This window comes from Entelurus aequoreus, linkage group LG13 (assembly GCF_033978785.1).
Source record: "Entelurus aequoreus isolate RoL-2023_Sb linkage group LG13, RoL_Eaeq_v1.1, whole genome shotgun sequence".
NCBI lineage: Eukaryota > Metazoa > Chordata > Actinopteri > Syngnathiformes > Syngnathidae > Entelurus > Entelurus aequoreus.
The window spans coordinates 32,084,121-32,107,106 of record NC_084743.1 but is presented as its reverse complement, the minus strand read 5'-3'; the positions used below and the strand labels follow the sequence as shown (position 1 = coordinate 32,107,106).

At 37.8% G+C, this 22,986-nt stretch overlaps 1 protein-coding gene across 3 annotated transcripts in view; it reads left to right on the top strand.

Annotated features, from left to right (window-relative positions):
- pde9aa (phosphodiesterase 9aa) overlaps positions 1–22,986 on the top strand; it is a 140,331-nt gene that overhangs the window by 93,055 nt on the left and 24,290 nt on the right. For 2 of the 3 annotated variants that reach the window (XM_062067736.1, XM_062067737.1), the window contains 5 exons: positions 2,958–3,018; positions 7,393–7,467; positions 16,106–16,192; positions 21,299–21,403; positions 21,880–21,962. In XM_062067736.1, the coding sequence (XP_061923720.1) occupies positions 2,958–3,018; positions 7,393–7,467; positions 16,106–16,192; positions 21,299–21,403; positions 21,880–21,962 (411 nt within the window). Of the gene's footprint in view, positions 1–2,957; positions 3,019–7,392; positions 7,468–7,556; positions 7,632–16,105; positions 16,193–21,298; positions 21,404–21,879; positions 21,963–22,986 lie in introns of all 3 variants that reach the window. The other variant, XM_062067735.1, reaches the window with a different exon arrangement.

Genomic DNA, 22,986 nt, shown 5'->3' with positions numbered 1-22,986 from the left:
TATTATCGGACAACTCTGTGAGTGATAAACAAAATTCTGAAAATGTGCCGTTCACCTTTAATTGCATTACCCTCAATACATAAAGGTTAATTAAATATATGAAGACATGTAAAGTAGAAAATACATGTTTATATATATCCAGAAGGCTTAGTTAACGCTGTAGACAAGAAACAGAAGTAGGTTTGAGCGACGCGAGAGGACAACAATAATGCCGTTTTAGTAATAGATTGTTGACATATTTTTTCACACTGCTGTTCCTTGACAGTGGATGTACACATTTGAGTGTTGCTCAGAGACAAATCTAAATTGGTGAAAATGACGCTGATTGGCCAAAATGAAGTGAAGGTGCTGGCGTTGGACAAAGATCCGAGGTTGTGCATAATTTGCATAGATTGTTAGAATTTTCCTGAATTGGCACTATCGTTGCATTGCACAATCCTGGAGGGACACATATGCATTAGCTTTGTGTGTTGTTGGCTAGTGATAGCAATTTGGTGAGCTAACTGTGGCTATCATTAAATGGATAGCCTATTGTAACAACATGATTTGAAATTTTTATTTGCTAAGAGTACATGCCCCTTGCGTGCACGAGACAGCGGTGAGTGACAAGCCCAAACACCAGAAAAAATTGTCGGACCAACAAGCAATTTAAAAAAAATATAAACATTTACAAAATATATACAGCATGTCCTGTTCAACCACTAATGGTAAGATGAGCTAGCTGGTGGTGTTCTTGATATGTTTTTTTGTTTTGGGTCAAGGTCAAGGTTTATTTATATAGCACCATAGGCCCTTTTCTAAAGTTTCTAAACTGTTGGTTACTGGAACTTCCTAGTTCCTGGAACTATAGGTGTGTGGTTTGTGTTTCCACCGCATTTCACAGTTCAGGGTAGTTTATACAAATCAGGCTGATGACGTATGGGAGGTTTAGTATATTTCTACACTGAGACCATGTAAATAAACAGACAATTTTAGGTCAGTTATTTTACTAAAACGTAAGTAAATTAAATACAAAGCAATAAGTGTATTGAAGGGTTAATAAATAGTCAGGTTTTTGTCCGCAATGTCCAACAGTGAAAAAGTCGTCCTCTCAGTAAATGATGAATTCATGAGGGTCCATTTAGTCCATTTCACTGATCAGTGTTCTTCAGCACACAGATGCCCCACAAAAGTTCCTGTAAACCGAAAGTTCATTTTGTTCTTCTTTCTCTCCTTTGTCAAGTTTGTTGTACAAACCCCGTTTCCATATGTGTTGGGAAATTGTGTTAGTTGTAAATATAAACAGAATGCAATGAATTGCAAATCCTTTTCGACCCATATTCAATCGAATGCACTGCAAAGACAAGATATTTGATGTTCAAACTCATTAACTTTATTCTTTTTTTGCAAATAATAATTAACTTAGAATTTCATGGCTGCAACACGTGCCAAAGTAGTTGGGAAAGGGCATGTTCACCACTGTGTTACATGGCCTTTCCTTTTAACAACACTCAGTAAACGTTTGGGAACTGAGGAGACACATTTTTTAAGCTTCTCAGGTGGAATTCCTTCCCATTCTTGCTTGATGTACAGCTTAAGTTGTTCAACAGTCCGGGGGTCTCCGTTGTGGTATTTTAGGCGTCATAATGCGCCACACATTTTCAATGGGAGACAGGTCTGGACTACAGGCAGGCCAGTCTAGTAACCGCACTCTTTTACTATGAAGCCACGTTGATGTAACACGTGGCTTGGCATTGTCTTGCTGAAATAAGCAGGGGCGTCGATTTTCGCCTTGTATAGGAGAGTTTTAACTTACACTTACAGATGTAGCGACCAACTGTAGTTACTGACAGTGGGTTTCTGAAGTGTTCCTGAGCCCATGTGGTGATATCCTATACACACTGATGTCGCTTTTTGATGCAGTACAGCCTGAGGGATCGAATGTCACGGGCTTAGCTGCTTACCTGCAGTGATTTCTCCAGATTCTCTGAACCCTTTGATGATATTACGGACCGTAGATGGTGAAATCCCTAAATTCCTTGCAATAGCTGGTTGAGAAAGGTTTTTCTTAAACTGTTCAACAATTGGCTGACGCATTTGTTGACAAAGTGGTGACCCTCGCCCCATCCTTGTTTGTGAATGACTGAGCATTTCATGGAATCTACTTTTATACCCAATCATGGCACCCACCTGTTCCCAATTTGCCTGTTCACCTGTGGGATGTTCCAAATAAGTGTTTGATGAGCATTCCTCAACTTTATCAGTATTTATTGCCACCTTTCCCAACTTCTTTGTCATGTGTTGCTGGCATCAAATTCTAAAGTTAATGATTATTTGCCAAAAAAAAAAAGTTTATCAGTTTGAACATCAAATATGTTGTCTTTGTAGCATATTCAACTGAATATGGGTTGAAAATGATTTGCAAATCATTGTATTCCGTTTATATTTACATCTAACACAATTTCCCAACTCATGTGGAAACGGGGTTTGTAATAGAAATAGACAAAAAATAAGAAATAAACAAGTCTTCCTCGCATACTTATTAATGGCAGTCGTGTGTTTGAAAACATTATTAGGACTAGTTTTAGGAACGCCCCCCACTGTGTTCAATCAATCAGCGTGCGACAGCAAAGCCCGCCCTCGAAAAGGTTCCGGGTACCTTCTAAAAGTCCTAACTAGCGTGCAGGAACTCCAGAAAGTTACTGAAGAACTAAATCTACCTGGGTAGTTTTTGGTGGAAACACAGGGGGAACTTTATTTACCCGGGTAAATGGGGAAAGTTCCTTTAAAAGTTCCTGCGGTGAAAAAGGGCCTAAATACTCCAAATGTTAGGGTACATTTTTGGAAATCAAAGGAGTTAGTGTGGACAATGGAACTACAATATGTTGATTTAAAATGTATAGAATCTCTTGTTACTGTTGTAGTATTGTTAATATATTTTTTTCACTGAGCTACATTTTTCTATGTTGATTCTGTAGTAACTTCTTCGAAGACATAAAGAAGCTAACTCCTCGCAGGGATGTACCCTCCTATCCCAAGGTAAGCTGCCGCTCACTCTCTGTTCATTCATTTTTCAGTTTGACAGAGAAGTCAAATTGAAGGCAGTTTTTATTAAAAATGATACAAGTGAGTTCATGGCAAAAAAAACATGATCTAAAGACATGTACTGTGTATACAGTAGAAATTATGTTGTTTGATAGTACAGTGGAACCTGCTTATGTCCACATGACGAACCATTTCTTGCACATATCTTGTGACTTCTGTCAGATATACTCTCTGACAGTTTTTGACAGTAATGTTGCAGTACCACACTGCTGAGCAATAAGGATAAAGTCAATACTACAACACGGCAACATAAACTGCCCATTTTTTGTAGAAATGGCTCTTTTGGCTCTCACATTTTATGTCGACAACCGCGGTTGACATGGGATGTAACGATTAACAGTAGGGTTGTGCTATTTAGACAATATACGAGGAAAATTATATCAATTTGGCTATCAATAGAGCTTTTCATATTATTCTTATATCATTTTAGCTGTGTCCCGCAAATTTGACAACAAAAAGCAAACGGCCGCACCCTCAAGGCAATGTAGTTTCTTCGCTAGCAACTAATGTATCACGGTGCAAAGCCACTTTTAAGTCAGCAATCCTCGCCTCCATGACGGCAAATAAACTGAGGGTTCTACATGTATCATTATCATAGGACAGGGGTCTGCAACCCACGGCTCCGGAGCCGCATGCAGCTCTTTGACCACTCTGATGCGGCTCAGCTGCATACTTGCCGAGCCCCCGATTTTCCCAGGAGACTTATGGATCTCAGTGCCTCTCCTAGCAAACTCCCAGGGCAAAAATTATCCTATTTTCACTCTAATTACTAAATTAAGGGCGTGCCCTAATTGCACTGCAGTAATTGTTCTCTATAGCATTTACAAACAGCGTGCCAGCCCGGCCACATGTTGTATGTAGCTTTTACTTGCACACGTAGGAGACAGCAAAGCATACTTAGTCATCAGCCACACAGCTTACACTGACGGTAGCCGTATAAAACAACTTTAACACTGTTACGTTACAAATATGCGCCACACTGTGAACCCACACCAAAAAAGAATGAAAAACACATTTCTGGAGAGCATCCGCACCGTAACACAACATAAACACAACACAACCAATACCCAGAATCCCATGCAGCCCTAAATCTTCCGGTCTAGATTATACACCCCCCTACCACCGAACCCCCCCACACATCAACCCTCCCCCCCTCCGTGCGTCGGTTGAGCGGAAGAGTTAGGGCTGCATGGGATTCTGGGTATTTGTTGTGTTGTGTTTATGTTGTGTTACAGTGCAGATGTTCTCCAGAAATGTGTTTGTCATTCTTTTTTGGTGTGGGTTAAAAGTGTGGCGCATATTTGTAACGTAACAGTGTTAAAGTTGTTTTATACGGCTACCGCCAGTGTAAGCTGTGTGGCTGTTGAACTAGTACGCCTTGCTGTCACTTACGTGAGCAAGCTGAAGCTGCATTCTACATGTGGTCGAGCAGGTACACTGTTTGGGCAGGCTGTAGAGGGCACCAAAAGCAGTGCCATCACGCCCTGATATTCGGGAGTCTCCCGTAAATAATGAGAGGGTTGGCAAGTATGACGCTATCAAGCGCCATTCATTCAAAAGTCGCGGGCCGCACTAACATCAAATTTCCATATTAAGGTGCGTGCCGGTGCGTGTGTCAGAGACCCCTGGTTAACATAGCACAAAGCAATTGAAGCTTTGTATGCAGTGTTTTTCTTTTTAAAAAAATGTTGTGGCTCCCATTATTTTCTTTAATTTGTGAAACTTGCCAAAATGGCTCTTTGAGTGGTAAAGGTTGCCGACCCCTGTCATAGGAGGACGAGCAATAGCTAAACATGCTACACTACACACCGTAAGTGAAGTGAAGTGAAGTGAATTACATTTATATAGCGCTTTTTCTCAAGTGACTCAAAGCGCTTTACATAGTGAAACCCAATATCTAAGTTACATTCAAACCAGTGTGGGTGGCACTGGGAGCAGGTGGGTAAAGTGTCTTGCCCAAGGACACAACGGCAGTGACTAGGATGGCGGAAGCGGGGATCGAACCTGCAACCCTCAAGTTGCTGGCACGGCCGCTCTACCAACCGAGCTATACCGCCCCATAAGAAAATATGCTAACCACTGATCGTGAGTTAGAGCTCTTAAATGTAGGTGGGCGGATCGATACATATTTTACAATAATGATACTAGGTATAATATCAGCATGATGTCGATACTACAGTGGCTAGATCGATATTTTTTGTAATGTTTCTCTCGGAGATCTATCTATCTTTTATTGTCAAAAAATCTTAGTTTTTCTTATTGTTTAAAAACTCAGGAAATATATTCCTGGACACAGGATGACTTTAAGGGCAAAACCTAAAGGATATAAATCAAAACCAATAGTAGGAAGTAATATAAAAATGTAATTGATATTGTTACACCACCATCCTTTGTTTTTATCTGATTATAATTGTGATAAAAAATTCAGTTGTTAAATGAACTTCAACATTTTAAGTATCAGCAATGGTATGACCAATCCTGACCCTGACTATTTACTCGGTATTGGAGCAATACCCAAAATGTGGGTGTTGTCATGCTCTTATTAAAAAGCTGATTTTTTTTTCTGATTTTGGAAGTTCAGAGATTATGGGACTCTGCAAAATGTAAATTGTAAGATCCCAAAGAGGAATGTGTTCCAGCAATTGACAATTTTGCGTGATGTACGCAAGTTTGTCTCATTTGGAGCACATTTTAGAAAAATCATGACTTTTATGCAAAGCAACCAAGATAACTGGAACCTTTGGGAATTATCGTACAAAGACTAAAGTTTCTTTGTAGGATTTAATAAAGTTTTTATGGTTTCTGTGTATTTGGGATTATTCAGAAACCAGAACAATATTTATTTATTCTGCCAAGGAAAGTATATTGTGTCTGTTTATTTATTTATTTAAAAGATGGTTGATAGATTTCAATGTGTGTGTAGATACTTTTAGAGCACATTCAACAACACTAATCAAAGATAATAATAACCGTGATATAATTTTGTTCAAAATAACCGTGATATGACATTTTCTTATTTTTACATCACTACACTCAATCCAATACTAATTAATTTTGGATTTGATATTGTATCTTTGTAAGGGGGTTAAACTTACAGAATCAGCAGCCAAAAATATGTATTTACCACAAAGTAGGGGCACGAATAAGCATAAACAGCATAAATGCCATGTTTCTTGTACTTTGAGCTCCAAGCCAGCTGTGGAAATGTGTCATTATGCTAAATGCTACAATTATTATTTAAATAATTCCTAATTAGGGTTATTGCATCACTCTCGCCCATGTAGTAATTACGGTTTCATGTTCTTTTTTGTTCTATTGTTGCCCACAGAGGTTCCCTGCTTCCGCATCATGCAGACAGAATTATATAATGAAATTAATGAGTATAAATAACAATCCAAATAAGAGGTGGTATTAATTGTGGCAAATAAAGCATATTGGGGGAAAAAATAAATACAGCCACTGACTTTCTCATTCAGTAGTGATTGTCACACTACACAGTAAGTATGACTGCCATGGTAATATAATAGATACAGTTTCTCACAAAGGTGATTACAATCCTCACATTTCAGCCACCTTTATTATTACACATTGCAGTATATCTTCTTAAGGGACAATACTATCAAAAAGAGACGTATATATACATAATAAAGGTCAGTGTACAGCTTGTATAGGAGTAATGATTTACTATCTACTAAAAATTACTCAACATAACTAATCATTGTTCAATAACTTGCAACACAGGTGTGCCGAATAGAAATGGACGGTACTGCAATTTGTGGTATCAATCCGATACTTTGTGTGAACAAGTATGAAAAAGAGTTCAAGCAACAACCTGTGTTGCTCTGCTCGATTCCATGGCTAAAAGGAATAAGGCACTACTAGATAATGATGGTGCTCACTGCTCACACTAAACATTTACACTATGTGGACTCTGTGAGGTCTACTCACTTGTTGCCAGCTATTTACACAATGATGGCTTCCTGTTGATTTATTTTTAAAGGACAGTAAATCTGTACTGTCTTTAAGGTGTAAACTGACTTAAGCTATATCCAAGAATGCATGATATAGGAATGTCCCTTGAGATGATACAGTAAAATAATATTTTGGCTGAAACTTGAGGGGTGCGTTCACTTTGTGAGAAACTAAGATTTGACACAAATGAAAAACATTCTTCTTTGTGGTGGATCAATGCAATGTGACTAGTCAAATATTGGCTTTCTCACTCAAAATCATTGAGTGTTTTGTAGAGCTGTGCCCCCAAGCCAGGCAGAGGTGTACAGGGTTAACTGGGAGCTCTGTTGTCTACAGTACATGCTGTCACAACAGACCATTGATGCCCTCAAAAAACCCGCCTTTGACGTCTGGCTCTGGGAGGCCAATGAGGTAAGACGTCTTTGCTGAGCCTATCTGACGCAAAACTCCCGTTTCTCTTCTTCCTGTGTCCCCTGCTCTCTGCTCCTGTTTGTGTGTAGTATCATTTGTCTAAGGAGACAGTAGAAGCTCTTAGATTGCCTACATTCGATGCTTGGCAGTGGGAGCCCAATGAGGTGAGACTGTTTTATCTGTATCATTGAACAATTATTCAGGTAAGAATACTAATGATCCATCAAGTGTGACACTGTAAAAATTGATTGTTCAAATGTGTTTAATTTAAATTATTTTTTGTATATTCAACTCTTTAAAACTGCTGGACCCCATTACCGGTTACGTCTGTGTTGCTATGGTAATTGCTACGCAACACTTGTATCAGTATATGCATATCATATATCCATGTAACTGGAAAAACCTCAGCCAAAAGCTCAATAAAAAAACAACTTTAGGAAAACGGAAGTCAATTTTAACCAAATGCACTTAAATTTGGAAAATATCAAAGACAAGTAAAAAGTCAAAGCTTTTCATTTATCCCACCAAACATAACCCAACATTACCTTCATGTTATTGCTGGTTTTTGAATTTGTAGAAACTTTTTGAGAAAGTTGCGACAAAAGTTGTGATGTTTTGAGGCTTTTTTCCCCATTAACATTGAATGTACTTGAGATTTAATGAATTAATCTTTTTTTTTTTTAAATAGTCTTTGTAAACTTTAACATCAAAAATCACAAGATTTCAGCAGTAAAGTAATAACAAATATTGTATTGATGCTTAACTTGTCTTATATCACAGACCTCAAAGTAGACAGGAGATGGCAGTAAAAACACATACTCAGAGCTCATTGTCAAATGACTATACTGTTGTAATTAATTATAACTAATAACAATATTTGATTGTAATTATGGACAGAAACACCATCAAAGGCTTCCTTATGGTCTGCTGTCTGATCTATTGCCCACATTCTCTGTATGTGTTTGACGCTTGAAAAGTGTTTGTCCATCTTAAACATATATTTGTGTTTTAACACATTTACACCTGCATGTTAAAGGCCTACTGAAACCCACTACTACCGACCACGCAGTCTGATAGTTTATATATCAATGATGAAATCTTAACATTGCAACACATGCCAATACGGCCCGGTTAACTTATAAAGTGCAATTTATAGGTATAGCTCGGTTGGTAGAGCGGCAGTGCCAGCAACTTGAGGGTTGCAGGTTCGATCCCCGCTTCCGCCATCCTAGTCACTGCCGTTGTGTCCTTGGGCAAGACACTTTACCCACTTGCTCCCAATGCCACCCACACTGGTTTAAATGTAACTTAGATATTGGGTTTCACAATGTAAAGCGCTTTGAGTCACTTGAGAAAAAGCGCTATATAAAATGTTATTCACTTCACTTCACTTTTAAATTTCCCGCGGAACTTCCGGTTGAAAACGTCTATGTATGATGACGTTTGCGTGTGACGCCAATGGTTGAAACGGAAGTATTCGGACACATTGTATCTCAATACATCTGTTTTGGTGAATCTTTTGCAATTTGTTTAATGAACAATGGAGACTGCAAAGAAGAAAGCTGTAGGTGGGATCGGTGTATTAGCGGCTGGCTGCAGCAACACAACCAGGAGGACTTTGAGTTGGATAGCAGACGCGCTATCCGATGCTAGCCGCCGACCGCATCGATGATCGGGTGAAGTCCTTCGTCGCACCGTCGATCGCTGGAACGCAGGTGAGCACGGGTGTTGATGAGCAGATGAGGGCTGGCGTAGGTGGAGAGATAATGTTTTTATCATAGCTCTGACGAGGTCCCGTAGCTATGTTAGCTTCAATGGCGTCGTTAGCAACAGCATTGCTAGGCTTCGAGCACTAACGGCACAGCATTAACCGTGTAGTTACAGGTCCAGTGTTTGGTTCGGTGTCTCCTGATAGTAGTATTGTTGATCTGCTGTCTATCCTTCCAGTCAGGGGCTTATTTATTTTGTTTCTATCTGCATTTAAGCACGATGCTATCACGTTAGCTCCGTAGCTAAAGTGCTTCACCGATGTATTGTCGTGGAGATAAAAGTCACTGTGAATGTCCATTTTGCGTTCTCGACTCTCATTTTCAAGAGGATATAGTATCCGAGGTGGTTTAAAATACAAATCCGTGATCCACAATAGAAAAAGGAGAGACTGTGGAATCCAATGAGCCCTTGTACCTAAGTTACGGTCAGAGCGAAAAAAGATACGTCCTGCACTGCACTCTAGTCATTCACTCTCACGTACCTCATCCACAAATCTTTCATCCTGGCTCAAATTAATGGGGTAATCGTCGCTTTTTCGGTCCGAATCGCTCTCACTGCTGGTGTAAACAATGGGGAAATGTGAGGAGCCTTTTAACCTGCGACGTCACGCTACTTCCGGTACAGGCAAGGCTTTATTTATCAGCGACCAAAAGTTGCGAACTTTATCGTCGATGTTCTCTACTAAATCCTTTCAGCAGAAATATGGCAATATCGCGAAATGATCAAGTATGACACATAGAATGGATCTGCTATCCCCGTTTAAATAAATAAAAATATTTTCAGTAGGCCTTTAAGAGCACTTGAGCATTGTTAATCTATAGCGCTTCAATGTCATGTAAATGTTGCCTCTTTGCTAGGTCAGCATTGCAAATGAAATTATGTTCTTAATTGTTTTAACCTAAATTAAAAAAAGGTGAGATGAATATATGAATAGAAAATGAGGACGCAAGTGTGTCGCTAAATATTTATATACCACATTATCCAGAAGTCAAGGCGCTGACAATTGTGCCATTAGCGCAATTAAGAGGTGATATACTGTATTGTTACACGATGCTGTTACTGCTTCGTCTACACTAGAAACATACGAATTAGATTGGCGAAAATGACACTAAATAGCCAAAATGTGTGGAGAAGTTGCGGGCATTGGACAAAGTTGCGGGGCCGGGATTTGTTGAATTTGCGTGAATTAGCGCAATCGCAACATGGTGGATTCCTGGAGGGACTGACCCAAAAAATGAAACCATTTAGTCTCACTAGAGAAGTGTTTGTTCATGCGGTACCATATATGCTGTACGGGAGCAGAGGAACAGAATCTGTTGCAGATTTTCAAAGTTAAAAAAAAAACAAGGTTTTAGGTTTTTGGGTGTTTTTCTGGCCCATTGTGTTAGAACACTGACAAAATGAAAAAAAAACAACTGTTCAGATCATACATGTGAGGTTGTACGGAAAAAAAGTATGCATTAATCCAATCACGTTTATTTGTTTACATTCCAATACACGTGGAATTGAGCGCACATGTTGGAGTGCAGCTGGCCACTCCCTGTGCACACCCCTATTTAAATACACAAATCATATTTAGATTTGCCACGAGCCTTAAACCCCACACTCTGCACAATCAGAAAACACAAAGATAAGGCACAAGATCGTGAAAATGAAGGAATTTACTCACAGGGAGTTGGAGGTGCTTCTTGCTGAAGTAAAGGTACGCCAAAATATTATTTTTGGCACGCTGTCCACTGGCGAAAGTGTGCAAGGGTGTGGAGTCAGAGAACCGCATACAGAAGCAAATAGGAAATAAGTGGTACTACATCAGGAATGTGAAGAAGAAGATGGATGTGGCCAAAACAGGTGATGGCACCGGTGATAAAGTAATGCTCACCCCGTTTGAAAAGATAGTTGCTGCAATGATACGTAAAACTTCAGAAGAGGTGTCACAAGAACACATTGTGACTGCAAAAAGTGGCAAAATGATTGTGTAGATCAGGGCTCCCCAAACTACAGCCCGCGGCTCGCCAGCATTTACAATACGACCTATGGGAAGGTCCCATGTTAGTATTTGACAACATTAAACTTTAAAAGCCTATTGAAACCCACTACTACCGACCACGCAGTCTGATAGTTTATATATCAATTATGAAATCTTAACATTGCAACACATGCCAATACGGCCGGGTTAACTTGTAAAGTGCAATTATAAATTTCCCGCTAAACTTCCGGTTGAAAACGTCTATGTATGATGACGTATGCGCGTGACGTCAGTCGTTGAAACGTAAGTATGCGGACACCATTGAATCCAATACAAAAATCTCTGTTTTCATCTCAAAATTCCACAGTATTCTGGACATCTGTGTTGGTGAATCTTTTGCAATTTTTTTAATGAACAATGAAGACTGCAAAGAAGAAAGTTGTAGGTGGGATCGGTGTATTAGCGGCGGACTACAGCAACACAACCAGGAGGACTTTGAGATGGATAGCAGACGCGCTAGCCGCCGACCTCACCTGGACTTCCTCCGTCTCCGGGCCGCCGACCGCATCTGTGATCGGGTGAAGTCCTTCGTCGCGCCGTCGATCGCTGGAACGCAGGTGTGCACGGGTGTTGATGAGCAGATGAGGGCTGGCTGGCGTAGGTGGATAGCTAATGTTTTTAGCATAGCTCTGTGAGGTCCGGTTGCTAAGTTAGCTTCAATGGCGTCGTTAGCAACAGCATTGTTAAGCTTCGTCAAGCTGGAAAGCATTAACCGTGTATTTACAGGTTTAATAGTATTGTTGATTTTCTGTCTATCCTTCCAGTCAGGGGTTTATTTCTTTTGTTTCTATCTGCAGTTAAGCCCGATGCTATCACGTTAGCTCCGTAGCTAAAGTGCTTCGCCGATGTATTGTAGTGGAGATAAAAGTCACTGTGAATGTCCATTTCGCGTTCTCGACTCTCATTTTCAAGAGGATATAGTATCCAAGGTGGTTTAAAATACAAATCCGTGATCCACAATAGAAAAAGGAGAGCGAGTGGAATCCAATGAGCCAGCTTGTACCTAAGTTACGGTCAGAGCGAAAAAAGATACGTCCTGCACTGCACTCTTGTCCTTCACTCTAACTTTCCTCATCCACAAATCTTTCATCCTCGCTCAAATTAATGGGGTAATCGTCGCTTTCTCGGTCCGAATCGCTCTCGCTGCATTGAAAACAATGGGGAAATGTGAGGAGCCTTTCAACCTTTGACGTCACGCTACTTCCGATACAGGCAAGGCTTTTTTTATCAGCGACCAAAAGTTGCAACTTTATTGTTGATGTTCTCTACTAAATCCTTTCAGCAAATATATGTCAATATCGCGAAATGATCAAGTATGACACATAGAATGGATCTGCTATCCCCGTTTAAATAAAAAAAATTCATTTCAGTAGGCCTTTAATTGTTGCTAATGTTCTGCTATCCAGTCCATTCATTTTCTACCGCTTGTCCCTTTTGCTCTACGTACATTAGTTTTGTTAGGCATTGAACATGGGCATAACATCAGCATCATAAAGTGCATAGAAGCAAAACATAGGGACCTTTCAGACAGCCTTTCCCACCCATGGTCTGATTAATTAAAAAACAACATAGAAAGTTAATATATGTTGTACAGAACCACACAACTTTCCCACTGAAGTATGTTGACATTATAAAAAAAACATAATCACCACACACAATCAAAAAATGTACCCATTTAAGTCCATTAACAAGCTGTATGGGTAAAACATTCTACACACTTCGACGTGACGCATTTTAGCTGCTTGATAATTCTGATTGATTACAAAACTTTAAAGGTATATATATATATATATATATATATATATATATATATATATATATATATATATATATATATATATATATATATATATATATATATATATATATATATATATATATATGTATGTATACATATATATATATGTATGTATAGGCATGTATGTATGTATACATATATATGTATATGTATTAGGGGTGTGGGAAAAAATCGATTCGAATTCGAATCGCGATTCTGACGTTGTGCGATTCAGAATTGATTCTCATTTTTAAAAAATCGCTTTTTTTTTTGTTGATTTTTTTAATTTTTATTAATCAATCCAACAAAACAATACACAGCAATACCATAACAATGCAATCCAATTCCAAAACCAAACCCGACCCAGCAACACTCAGAACTGCAATAAACAGAGCAATTGAGAGGAGACATAAACACGACACAGAACAAACCAAAAGTAGTGAAACAAAAATGAATATTATCAACAACAGTATCAATATTAGTTACAATTTCAACATAGCAGTGATTAAAAATCCCTCATTGACATTATCATTAGACATTTATAAAAAAAAATTAAAAAAGAACAATAGTGTCACAGTGGCTTACACTTGCATCGCATCTCATAAGCTTGACAACACACTGTGTCCAATATTTTCACAAAGATAAAATAAGTCATATTTTTGGTTCATTTAATAGTTAAAACAAATTTACATTATTGCAATCAGTTGATAAAACATTGTCCTTTACAATTATAAAAGCTTTTTACAAAAATCTACTACTCTGCTTGCATGTCAGCAGACTGGGGTAGATCCTGCTGAAATCCTATGTATTGAATGAATAGAGAATCGTTTTGAATCGTGAAAAAAATCGTTTTTGAATCGAGAATCGTGTTGAATTAAAAAAAAAAATCGATTTTGAATCGAATCGTGACCCCAAGAATCGATATTGAATCGAATCGTGGGACACCCAAAGATTCACAGTCCTAATATGTATGTATGTATGTATATATACATATATATGTATGTATGTATGTATGTATGTATGTATGTATGTATGTATATATATATATATATATATACATATATATGTATGTATGTTTGTATGTATGTATGTATGTATGTATGTATGTATGTATGTATGTATATATACACACGCATATATATATATATATATATATATATATATATATATATATATATATATATATATATATATATATATATATATATATATATATATATATATATATATATATATAGTCAAGGTTTCTGTGGTTTATCCGTTATACAGTGCTCAATACCGGGGTAGAGCGGAATATATGTTAGCAGGGAAACCAGCGAAACAGGCTTGTAGGGATGATATAGCCTCTTGTGTTGTTTCCTGACTTAACATATATATGTATATATTAGGGGTGTAACGGTACACACAAATTTTGGTTAGGTACGTACCTCGGTTTAGAGGTCACGGTTCGGTTCATTTTCGGTACAGTAAGAAAACAACAAAATATAAATGTTTTGGTTATTTATTTACCAAATTTGTAAACAATGGTATAACATACATATACACATAAATAAGATAAGGCTCAGAATGGTTTCTTAACAAAATCTTTCTACATATAAAGTGCTTTTTTTGATTGATTGAGACTTTTATCTAGTTTCTAATGCAATATGGTCTTAAATCTGCTGCTATAAAAACATTTGTTATTGCTTTAGCCCTGCCTGACTCGTCGAGGAGAGGCTGCTTGAATGCGGTGGTGACGCTTCAAATGGGTTAGCATGTTTGACGTGTTGTCAGAAGCAGCTGCTAAACAATGTCGTCAAACCTCTGTCCTCCATTGTTGTATCGCACAGCCAAAGTGTTCCCAAACGGGAGATCTTAACGAGGCAGGAGGGTCTTCCAGCTCTGGCTTTTACATGTTGTCGTAGCCCGGTCGCTGCTAGCATGCCGTGTGTTGTGCCTCGGTGTGCATTGTTTACACAACGTGCGGTACGCTACTTAATATGTCCGTGTGGAAACTCGTTTGGTACACCTTCGAACCGAACCGAAACCCCCGTACCGAAACGGTTCAATACAAATACACGTACCGTTACACCCCTAGTATATATACATATATATGTATGTATGTATGTATATATACATGTGTATATATACATATATATGTATATATACATATACACATACATATACAGTATATGTGCGTGTGCATATATATATATATATATATATATATATATATATATATATATATATATATATATATATATATATATATATATATATATATATATATATATAACACACCCAGGCCGCAGATCGTATTCTTTTAATCTCATGTGGCACCTAAGTCAAAAAGTTTGGAGACTGCTGGCCCCGATAAAGTTATAGACGCTATCACAAATATGAATCTAAAAATGCAAATGCATTGGCAAAAAAGTGAATTTGGTGTTCTTGCCTCGATCTTTTACATTGTTGAAATAAAATGTTGGCAAAGCCCCAAATACCACCTCTGTGTGTTGTCAAAGTATCCACAGCATGTACAATTTGTGCATATGTGAGCCATGAAGTTGATGTGAAGCACTGCACATTTCCACGTTCAGTTCACTGTTAAACCATCTCAACTTAGCCGTGAAAACATGCACACGCCAGGTTTTTGTGCGTACACACACTTAATACATGAGGCCCCAGATGTTTTAATTATGGAAAGATAGGTAGACAGCAAGCTCAGCAGATGAGTGTTTTGCACTGTTGCCTTGTGACAAGAAGGTTCTAGGTTTAAATAATATATTTTATGGGTTTTGGGTTCCTCACACAACACAATGTCTGTTTAGTTGAAGTATCTGATTGGGAATGGATTCCCTGTTTCCATATGCATTGGTTGTGCTGATGTGCAAGGCTGTACTGTGCCTGTCACAGGACAGGTTGCAGCCCAGCACAAGGTATTTGTTTGACCAACATGTATCTGTTCCTGGTTTATATGTAGTAACTACCAGAGTTACATGGAAATTGACAATATCACAATGGCACAGTATTATACATAAAATACTGCGTTATACTGTATGACGAAACCATGATTTTCTTTCTTGCAGATGTTGAGCTGTCTGGAACATATGTACCATGATCTGGGTTTGGTCAAAGACTTCAACATAAACCCTATTACACTGAAGAGATGGCTGGTAAGAAACATACAAGCAGTATCAATAAACTAATGGAAATATCATCAGTCCAAAACGAGTAGTAGTCCTAAATACTCTCCATAGACTGATATCCCTTCAATGCAGAGGTCGCCAACCCGTCGATCGCGATCGACTGGTCGATCTTTGGAACCCTACCGGTCGATCGCGGAAATATTAGAAAAAAAATACAAATTTAATATGACATCAGTGACACCCCCAATCGGAGAATGACCAACAGACCCGCTAACAGGCATGCATTTTAACCCCCAAAAATACACACGCCTCTGCCTCTCTTCAGCCTCAGATCCCTCGGCTCTATACACCACGGCCACACACCCCAAGTGCAGTCGCGCTCTACACCCGCTCGTCTTGTGAATGTGCGATGCATGACGTGCTCATAAATCATTGCGCTGCAACTGAATGTCTCACTGAGTGTTGCAGCAAATCTGACTTTTTCTAGCATCCAATATCAAACAACTCTTCCCTCCACCACGAGTCCATGACCATCATTGCCCACCTATGACGGGAAGCATACGAGACATTGCGCCCAAGTATGGATTTTGTGTTGATTCACTGTGTATACAAAACTAAACATTGACATGTGCAAAGGCAGTAATATATAATAAAACAAGGCGGCAGCCAGAGAAGGACTCCCTGTTTATCCCTTCTTTATCACAAAGGAAAAACCCGCCAGGTGAACAGCTGATTTTACTAATTCTAATGCTGACGTTAAAACCATGTGACTCGCATCTCATATTTGACCAGAACAAATATACTACGGTACTAAGACTACTGTGACCATAAACAGTTAGCTTCTACAGCAGTGGTGCCCAAAGTGCGGCACAGGAGCCATGTGTGGCCCTTTACTCGGCACATTGCAAAAACAGACAAAAAACACCAGCAGAAATTGGGAAAACGGCAACAAACACAATGAGAAAAAGCCTAAATGTTGAAATATTGACATCAGCCAATAACGACGACACAAAGCTTTGTATTTAATAAAACAAAACAATACAAATATATGTGTATGTATATATATATATATATATATATATGTGTATGTATATAAATATATATATATATATATATATATATATATATATATATATATATATATATATATATATATATATATATATATATATATATATATATATATATATATATATATATATATATATATATATATATATATATATATATATATATATATATATATATATATTTGTGTATATATATATATATTTGTGTATATATATTTGTATATATATATATTTGTATATATTGTATTTGTATATATATATATATAAAAAACATAGTTGACACTGGGGTATATCTTGCTTTGGTTTTTGGCTGAGATCAGGGACCTTGGGCTCGAAAAGGTTGGTGACCACTGCTTTAATGGATAGGTGCATCACATTTAGTGAAGGATCACTAAATGTGATCCATTCATCCGATCATGATCCATTGCAGTTTTAGACTGCAGTATTGTTCATTTAAGGACACTTATTATATATGTCTAGCTTGTGTGCTTAGCTGTTGTGTAGCTGCTAACTCCTAGTAGCCCATAAGGCCTACCATAATTACCTTTTGTGAATGAGTTTACTCGAATACAAGAAAAGGCTAACCTTGTGTGCTTTCACGCTGCAGGACTGCTCATATCGGATTGCTTATGTTGGAAATTTTAGATTGAAGTCGATATAGTCCGATACTTGTTTTTTTTGCTGATATCAAGTTTCCTCAACTTTTTGTAACGACTGTTTACATCCACCCGAAGGCAAGCGCTGCTTCTGCTTTAGGCATAATCTCTGATGTCATTCATGAACTGAAATCTATTTCACCTGATGCTCTCAATTTTATAATGGGGGATTTTAACCATGTAACCGTAAAAAAGTCCCTTACAAACGTTTATCAATGTGTGTCCTGTCCAACCAAGCGGGACAAAACCTTGGATCTTTGTTATGGGTCAATTAAAGACACTTTTAAATCCCTCCACCTTCCCTCTTGGGGATAAGCGGATCATAACTGTGTGCACCTTATGCCCATCTACAAAACTCTTTTAAAAAAGGGAAAAGTGCAAACCAGGGAGGTGAAAGTATGGTCAGAAGAATCTGTGCTCTCCCTGCACGAATGTTTTGACTGCACTGACTAGGGTATGTTTAAGCAGTCCTCTAATGACTTGGATGAATTTACTGATGTAATTTGCTCATAATCTGCCTTTTTAAGAAATATAATTATTTCTAGTAAAAGGGTTAAAATCTACCCAAATAACAAGCCATGGGTCACTAAGTCAGTAAAGTCCAGCATACAGAAAAGGAAAATTGCTTTTCAATTGGGTTCTGTGTCAGATTTTCAGTTGGCTTCAGAGGAGCTGAAAATTTTAATTCTGAAAACAAAACAGAGCTATGAGTCCCAAATGGAAGACAAGACGGTTGCCAACAACCTTGGGTCAGAATGGTCCAGTATGAAAACCTTAGCCGGCGCCCAGAAAGTAAACACTAGTGCACATTTAAATATTTGTAATTCAGACTCTGATTTTGCTAATGCTCTTCATTATTTTTATAACCGTTTTGACACTCTTGATTTTAGTAAGGAAATACAAGAACTCAGTCTCAAACTTCACAGTACCGAACACCTTCTCATTAATCAAAAATATGTTGAAATACCCTTTTTTTTCACACACAAAAGTAAACATGAGTCCTGTACCAGATTATATTTGTGGTCGACTACTTAAGTTCTGTGCAAAAGAACTGTGCTCAGTTTTTACATCTATTTTTAACCAATCTTTAGAAACACAGCATGTCCCCAAAGTCTGGAAAGATGCTATAATTGTCCCAGTCCCAAAATCCAATCGTCCTAACATTTTTAATTATTTTAGACCTATAGCCCTGACCTCTCTGCCAATGAAAACACTTGAAAGACTGGTGCGAGCAGAACTTATAAAAAACATTGAGCATGCTCTTGATCCACAGCAGTTTGCTTATTGGTCTAAAAGAGGAGTGGATGATGCCACACTGACTCTGCTTCACTTGCTTTTTAAACACCTGGAGGGAAGTGGGTCTCATGCCCGTCTTTTATTTATTGACTTTTCATCTGCTTTTAATACCATTCAACCCCACATTTTTGATTGATTGTCTTTTAGAAGATTTTAACGTAAGTAATAATCTTGTGAGCTGGATTTTAGACTTTTTAAAAAACAGAACGCAAAGAGTCAGAGTGAATGTTTTTTTTTATCAAACACAGTGTGCTCCTCGACTGGCTCCCCAGAAGGATGTGGGCTCTCGCCAATACTTTTTATTCTCTACACAAAATGTGTCAGAGCACTTTTAAAAATCTGACTATTTTAAAGTATGTAGATGACACAGTATTTGTCAGTCTCCTTCAGGGCAATGAGAACAATCATAGGCCTATTGTTGATGATTTTGTCAAGTGGTGTGATGCTTCATATTGACAAGTGAACAATCGTAAAACAAAATATATGATTATTGATTTTAGAAGGCAAGCAGGAATTACTTATGGGGACCATTATTGACAATATTTTGAATTTTAAGGATAACTTTGATGCTGTATGCAAACGAAGTCCCCAGCATCCTCACTGTCTTAGGAAATTGTCATTTCTTCATGATGATTTTATTTGATCGTGCTTTCATTGAACCGGTTTTATCTTTTTGTCTGGTGTCGTGGTTTGGAAAGCTGCCTCTGATGGAGAAAAACCGATTAAGCCAAATAATCAAGTGGTCAAGTCGATTTAATGGTGAGCCTCAGCTGAGTTTGTACACTCAGCAGGTACAGTGGATTGCCAACTCAATTACAGCAGAAATCTCCCACCCTCTTTATGGTGAGTTCCAACTCCTCCCAACTGGTCGGAGGCTTAAGGTCCCAAGATGCTGAACATCTCGGTATAGGAACCGCTTTGTTCCAGCCGCTGTTATTCCTTTAAACAAACTATAGCTATATTGCACATATTTATTTATTTATTTGTATCTACTTAACAATTCATGGTAGTTTTATCTCACTGTCCTTTACGAACTTTTACTCTTTCTTTTTATTGTTCATGTGACTTTTTCTATTTTCTTTTCCTGGTCCTGGTCCCAGGCAGCATTGTCATTGTCATGTGATCTGTTTTGTGTGAATACCTTTGTTTATTTTAATATATATGCATATGCCATTCTCCTGTATTTTACACTGCAAAACAAATCTACCTTCGGGTACAAATAACGTCACTTGAACTTTCCCCATTAACAAACAAAATACCCAATATTGTCATCATTATTATTATCATCATCATTATTATTATTGTCATCATTGCTGTCTGAGAAACGAAACTATTCAATAGTGTACATTGAACCTACAGACTGAGTTACCTTAGACAGAGTGACCGAGCTATACTCGAAGGAAAAATGACAACAGAAAGTAAGCTCATGTGACGTCATCAACTGGAAGTGATGCACCCAAAACCTGATTTTTATTCAAAATGGAAGAAGATAAACATATTTAAACACTCAAATAAAAACATGTCTCTTAAAAAGCCAAAACATTTTAAAATATTTCTTCTGCCACTGTGTGTCAATCTATTTTATTACATTTTTTGAATAAAACTTGTTTCATAGATTGCAGTGTGTGTACTTTTTGAGCGCATTCAACAGTACCGTGATAATAATGATAACATATCAAATGTACATATTGTTACATCTCTAGTCTAATTTGGCTGCAGTGGAACAATTCACTTTATGCTCTCCCATTGAAGTCAATGGACGCTCCGTTTCGATACTGTTGAATGCACTGTGACACGACCAAAATGAATGAGAAGAAAGTTGCTTCAGCTATCGCCAAAGTTGCTGATTCTGAACAAAAGTTGAATTTATTGTTGTGCATATTTAGTCAATGAAATGTAAACACAAAAGTACATATTTGGCCACTTATTTAATTTTCCATTTTAGGGGAAGCTGCGCTTCCCTTGCAGTCTAAGCCACTGATCTATACATGTAATCCGCAATTTTCTAGTTGCTAATTCACCACCTGAGCCAAACCTACTCTTTTGAACCCAACTTTTCTTCAAGAAAAGAATATATGAAAATGCCTTAAACCTATGTGTTTTCTTTATAGCTTTGTATTCACGACAACTACAGGAATAACCCCTTCCACAACTTCCGCCATTGCTTCTGCGTCACCCAGATGATGTACAGTATGATCTGCCTCTGCAGCCTACAGGTAAGACATGTAATGCTGTTAGTAGATATTTCATCTTTATATTTAAGACTTCATGTTTCCTTAATTTCTCATCAAAAAGCAACAGTTACCCAAGTGAATATGTTAGATGAACTCTAATTTTGAGATACACACTCAGTTTAGCCTTCATAAAGACAACAATACAAAACAATATTTTGTTAACTTTATTCAATAACAAGTTGAGTGAAAGGCAACATTGCAAAGTGGCCTTACATACAAAAACACAACAAAGAGAAGAGGTGCGTAATTTTTCCCCCCCGCAGTCGGTTGACTGTTGACTGGATGCTTCAATATTTCACAGAAAAAAATGTCTGATTATAAAGCATTACCACAAAACAGACTTAGACTGTATACAATTTGATCATTTAATCATTAATACAGTATATAGCATTCATATATTTCAATGACTATAGTTTGGTGTGAGATTAAAGGGTGTAATAAAGTGAATGTTTCTTTAGGAGAAATTCACTCAGGTGGACGTTTTGATCCTCATGACTGCTGCTGTGTGTCATGACCTCGACCACCCTGGATACAACAACACGTAAGATACACACAAATACACCAATATGTACACGTTTGGCTTTTATTAGGCAAATTACACTGAAATCTGCATGTTCAATGTGTGTGTAGAAATTAGATTCTGGATTCTACATGTCAGGGATGTCCAAAGTACAACTCAGGAGCTTTATATTGATTGCAATTCATGTATTTTTTAAAAAAAAAAAATAGCAATACAAATGGAATGCATGAGAAAAAAGTTTTTTTGTGATGACGAATATTGGGGTTTCAGTTGGTGTATCCAATAATAGTTTCAATAAAATCAAACGGTCATCATTGACTTTAATTGATTATTAAAAAAAACATTAATACATTTTTTTAGAATTGTAGATTGGAAAACAACTGTTCAGGTCAAGCTGTCCTATTAGTCTTTGAGCATGATCTGATAAAGCCTACTACGTTCCGATTGATTCTATGCCCCAACAATGTCTGCATCTTTGTGTGTAGTCAGCTACAACTGCTTAGCTTGTGTTGATCTACATTGGATTAGTTTTATACACAAAAATCAGAAAATCAAAATGGCCTTTGCATCCCTAGTGTTCTGTCCTCACCTGCTATACACAATCCAATACTACAATAAACTATTGCAACAACAAAACATGTAATAATTACTACGGGTGTGACAGTGAATGTATTCGTATTCAGATTTTCAGTACAGAGCCTTCAGTTCAGCACAGAGGCATATCGAATTCCTAGACGGTACGTATTGAACGATTAAAACAGGAAGTGTTACTTGTATGTATGTCATGTATTTTATGTCATGTATTTACTCTACTCAACCACAACCCGTGATAAAAGGCTAAGTATTTGGCACACGAGCGTTACCACTGCCGTCAAAGTTGACACGTGGAAGCGTGCACAGCACTTCAACAAGTGTGCAGTCCAGCATTGAACTAGCAATTGTGTTAAAAAGACAGAGCCTGTCGTCATTTGGTTAAAGGTGGACTGTGGCAACTACAGAGGCATTTTCCTCCTGTCCACAACAGAGAAAATACTGGCACACATCT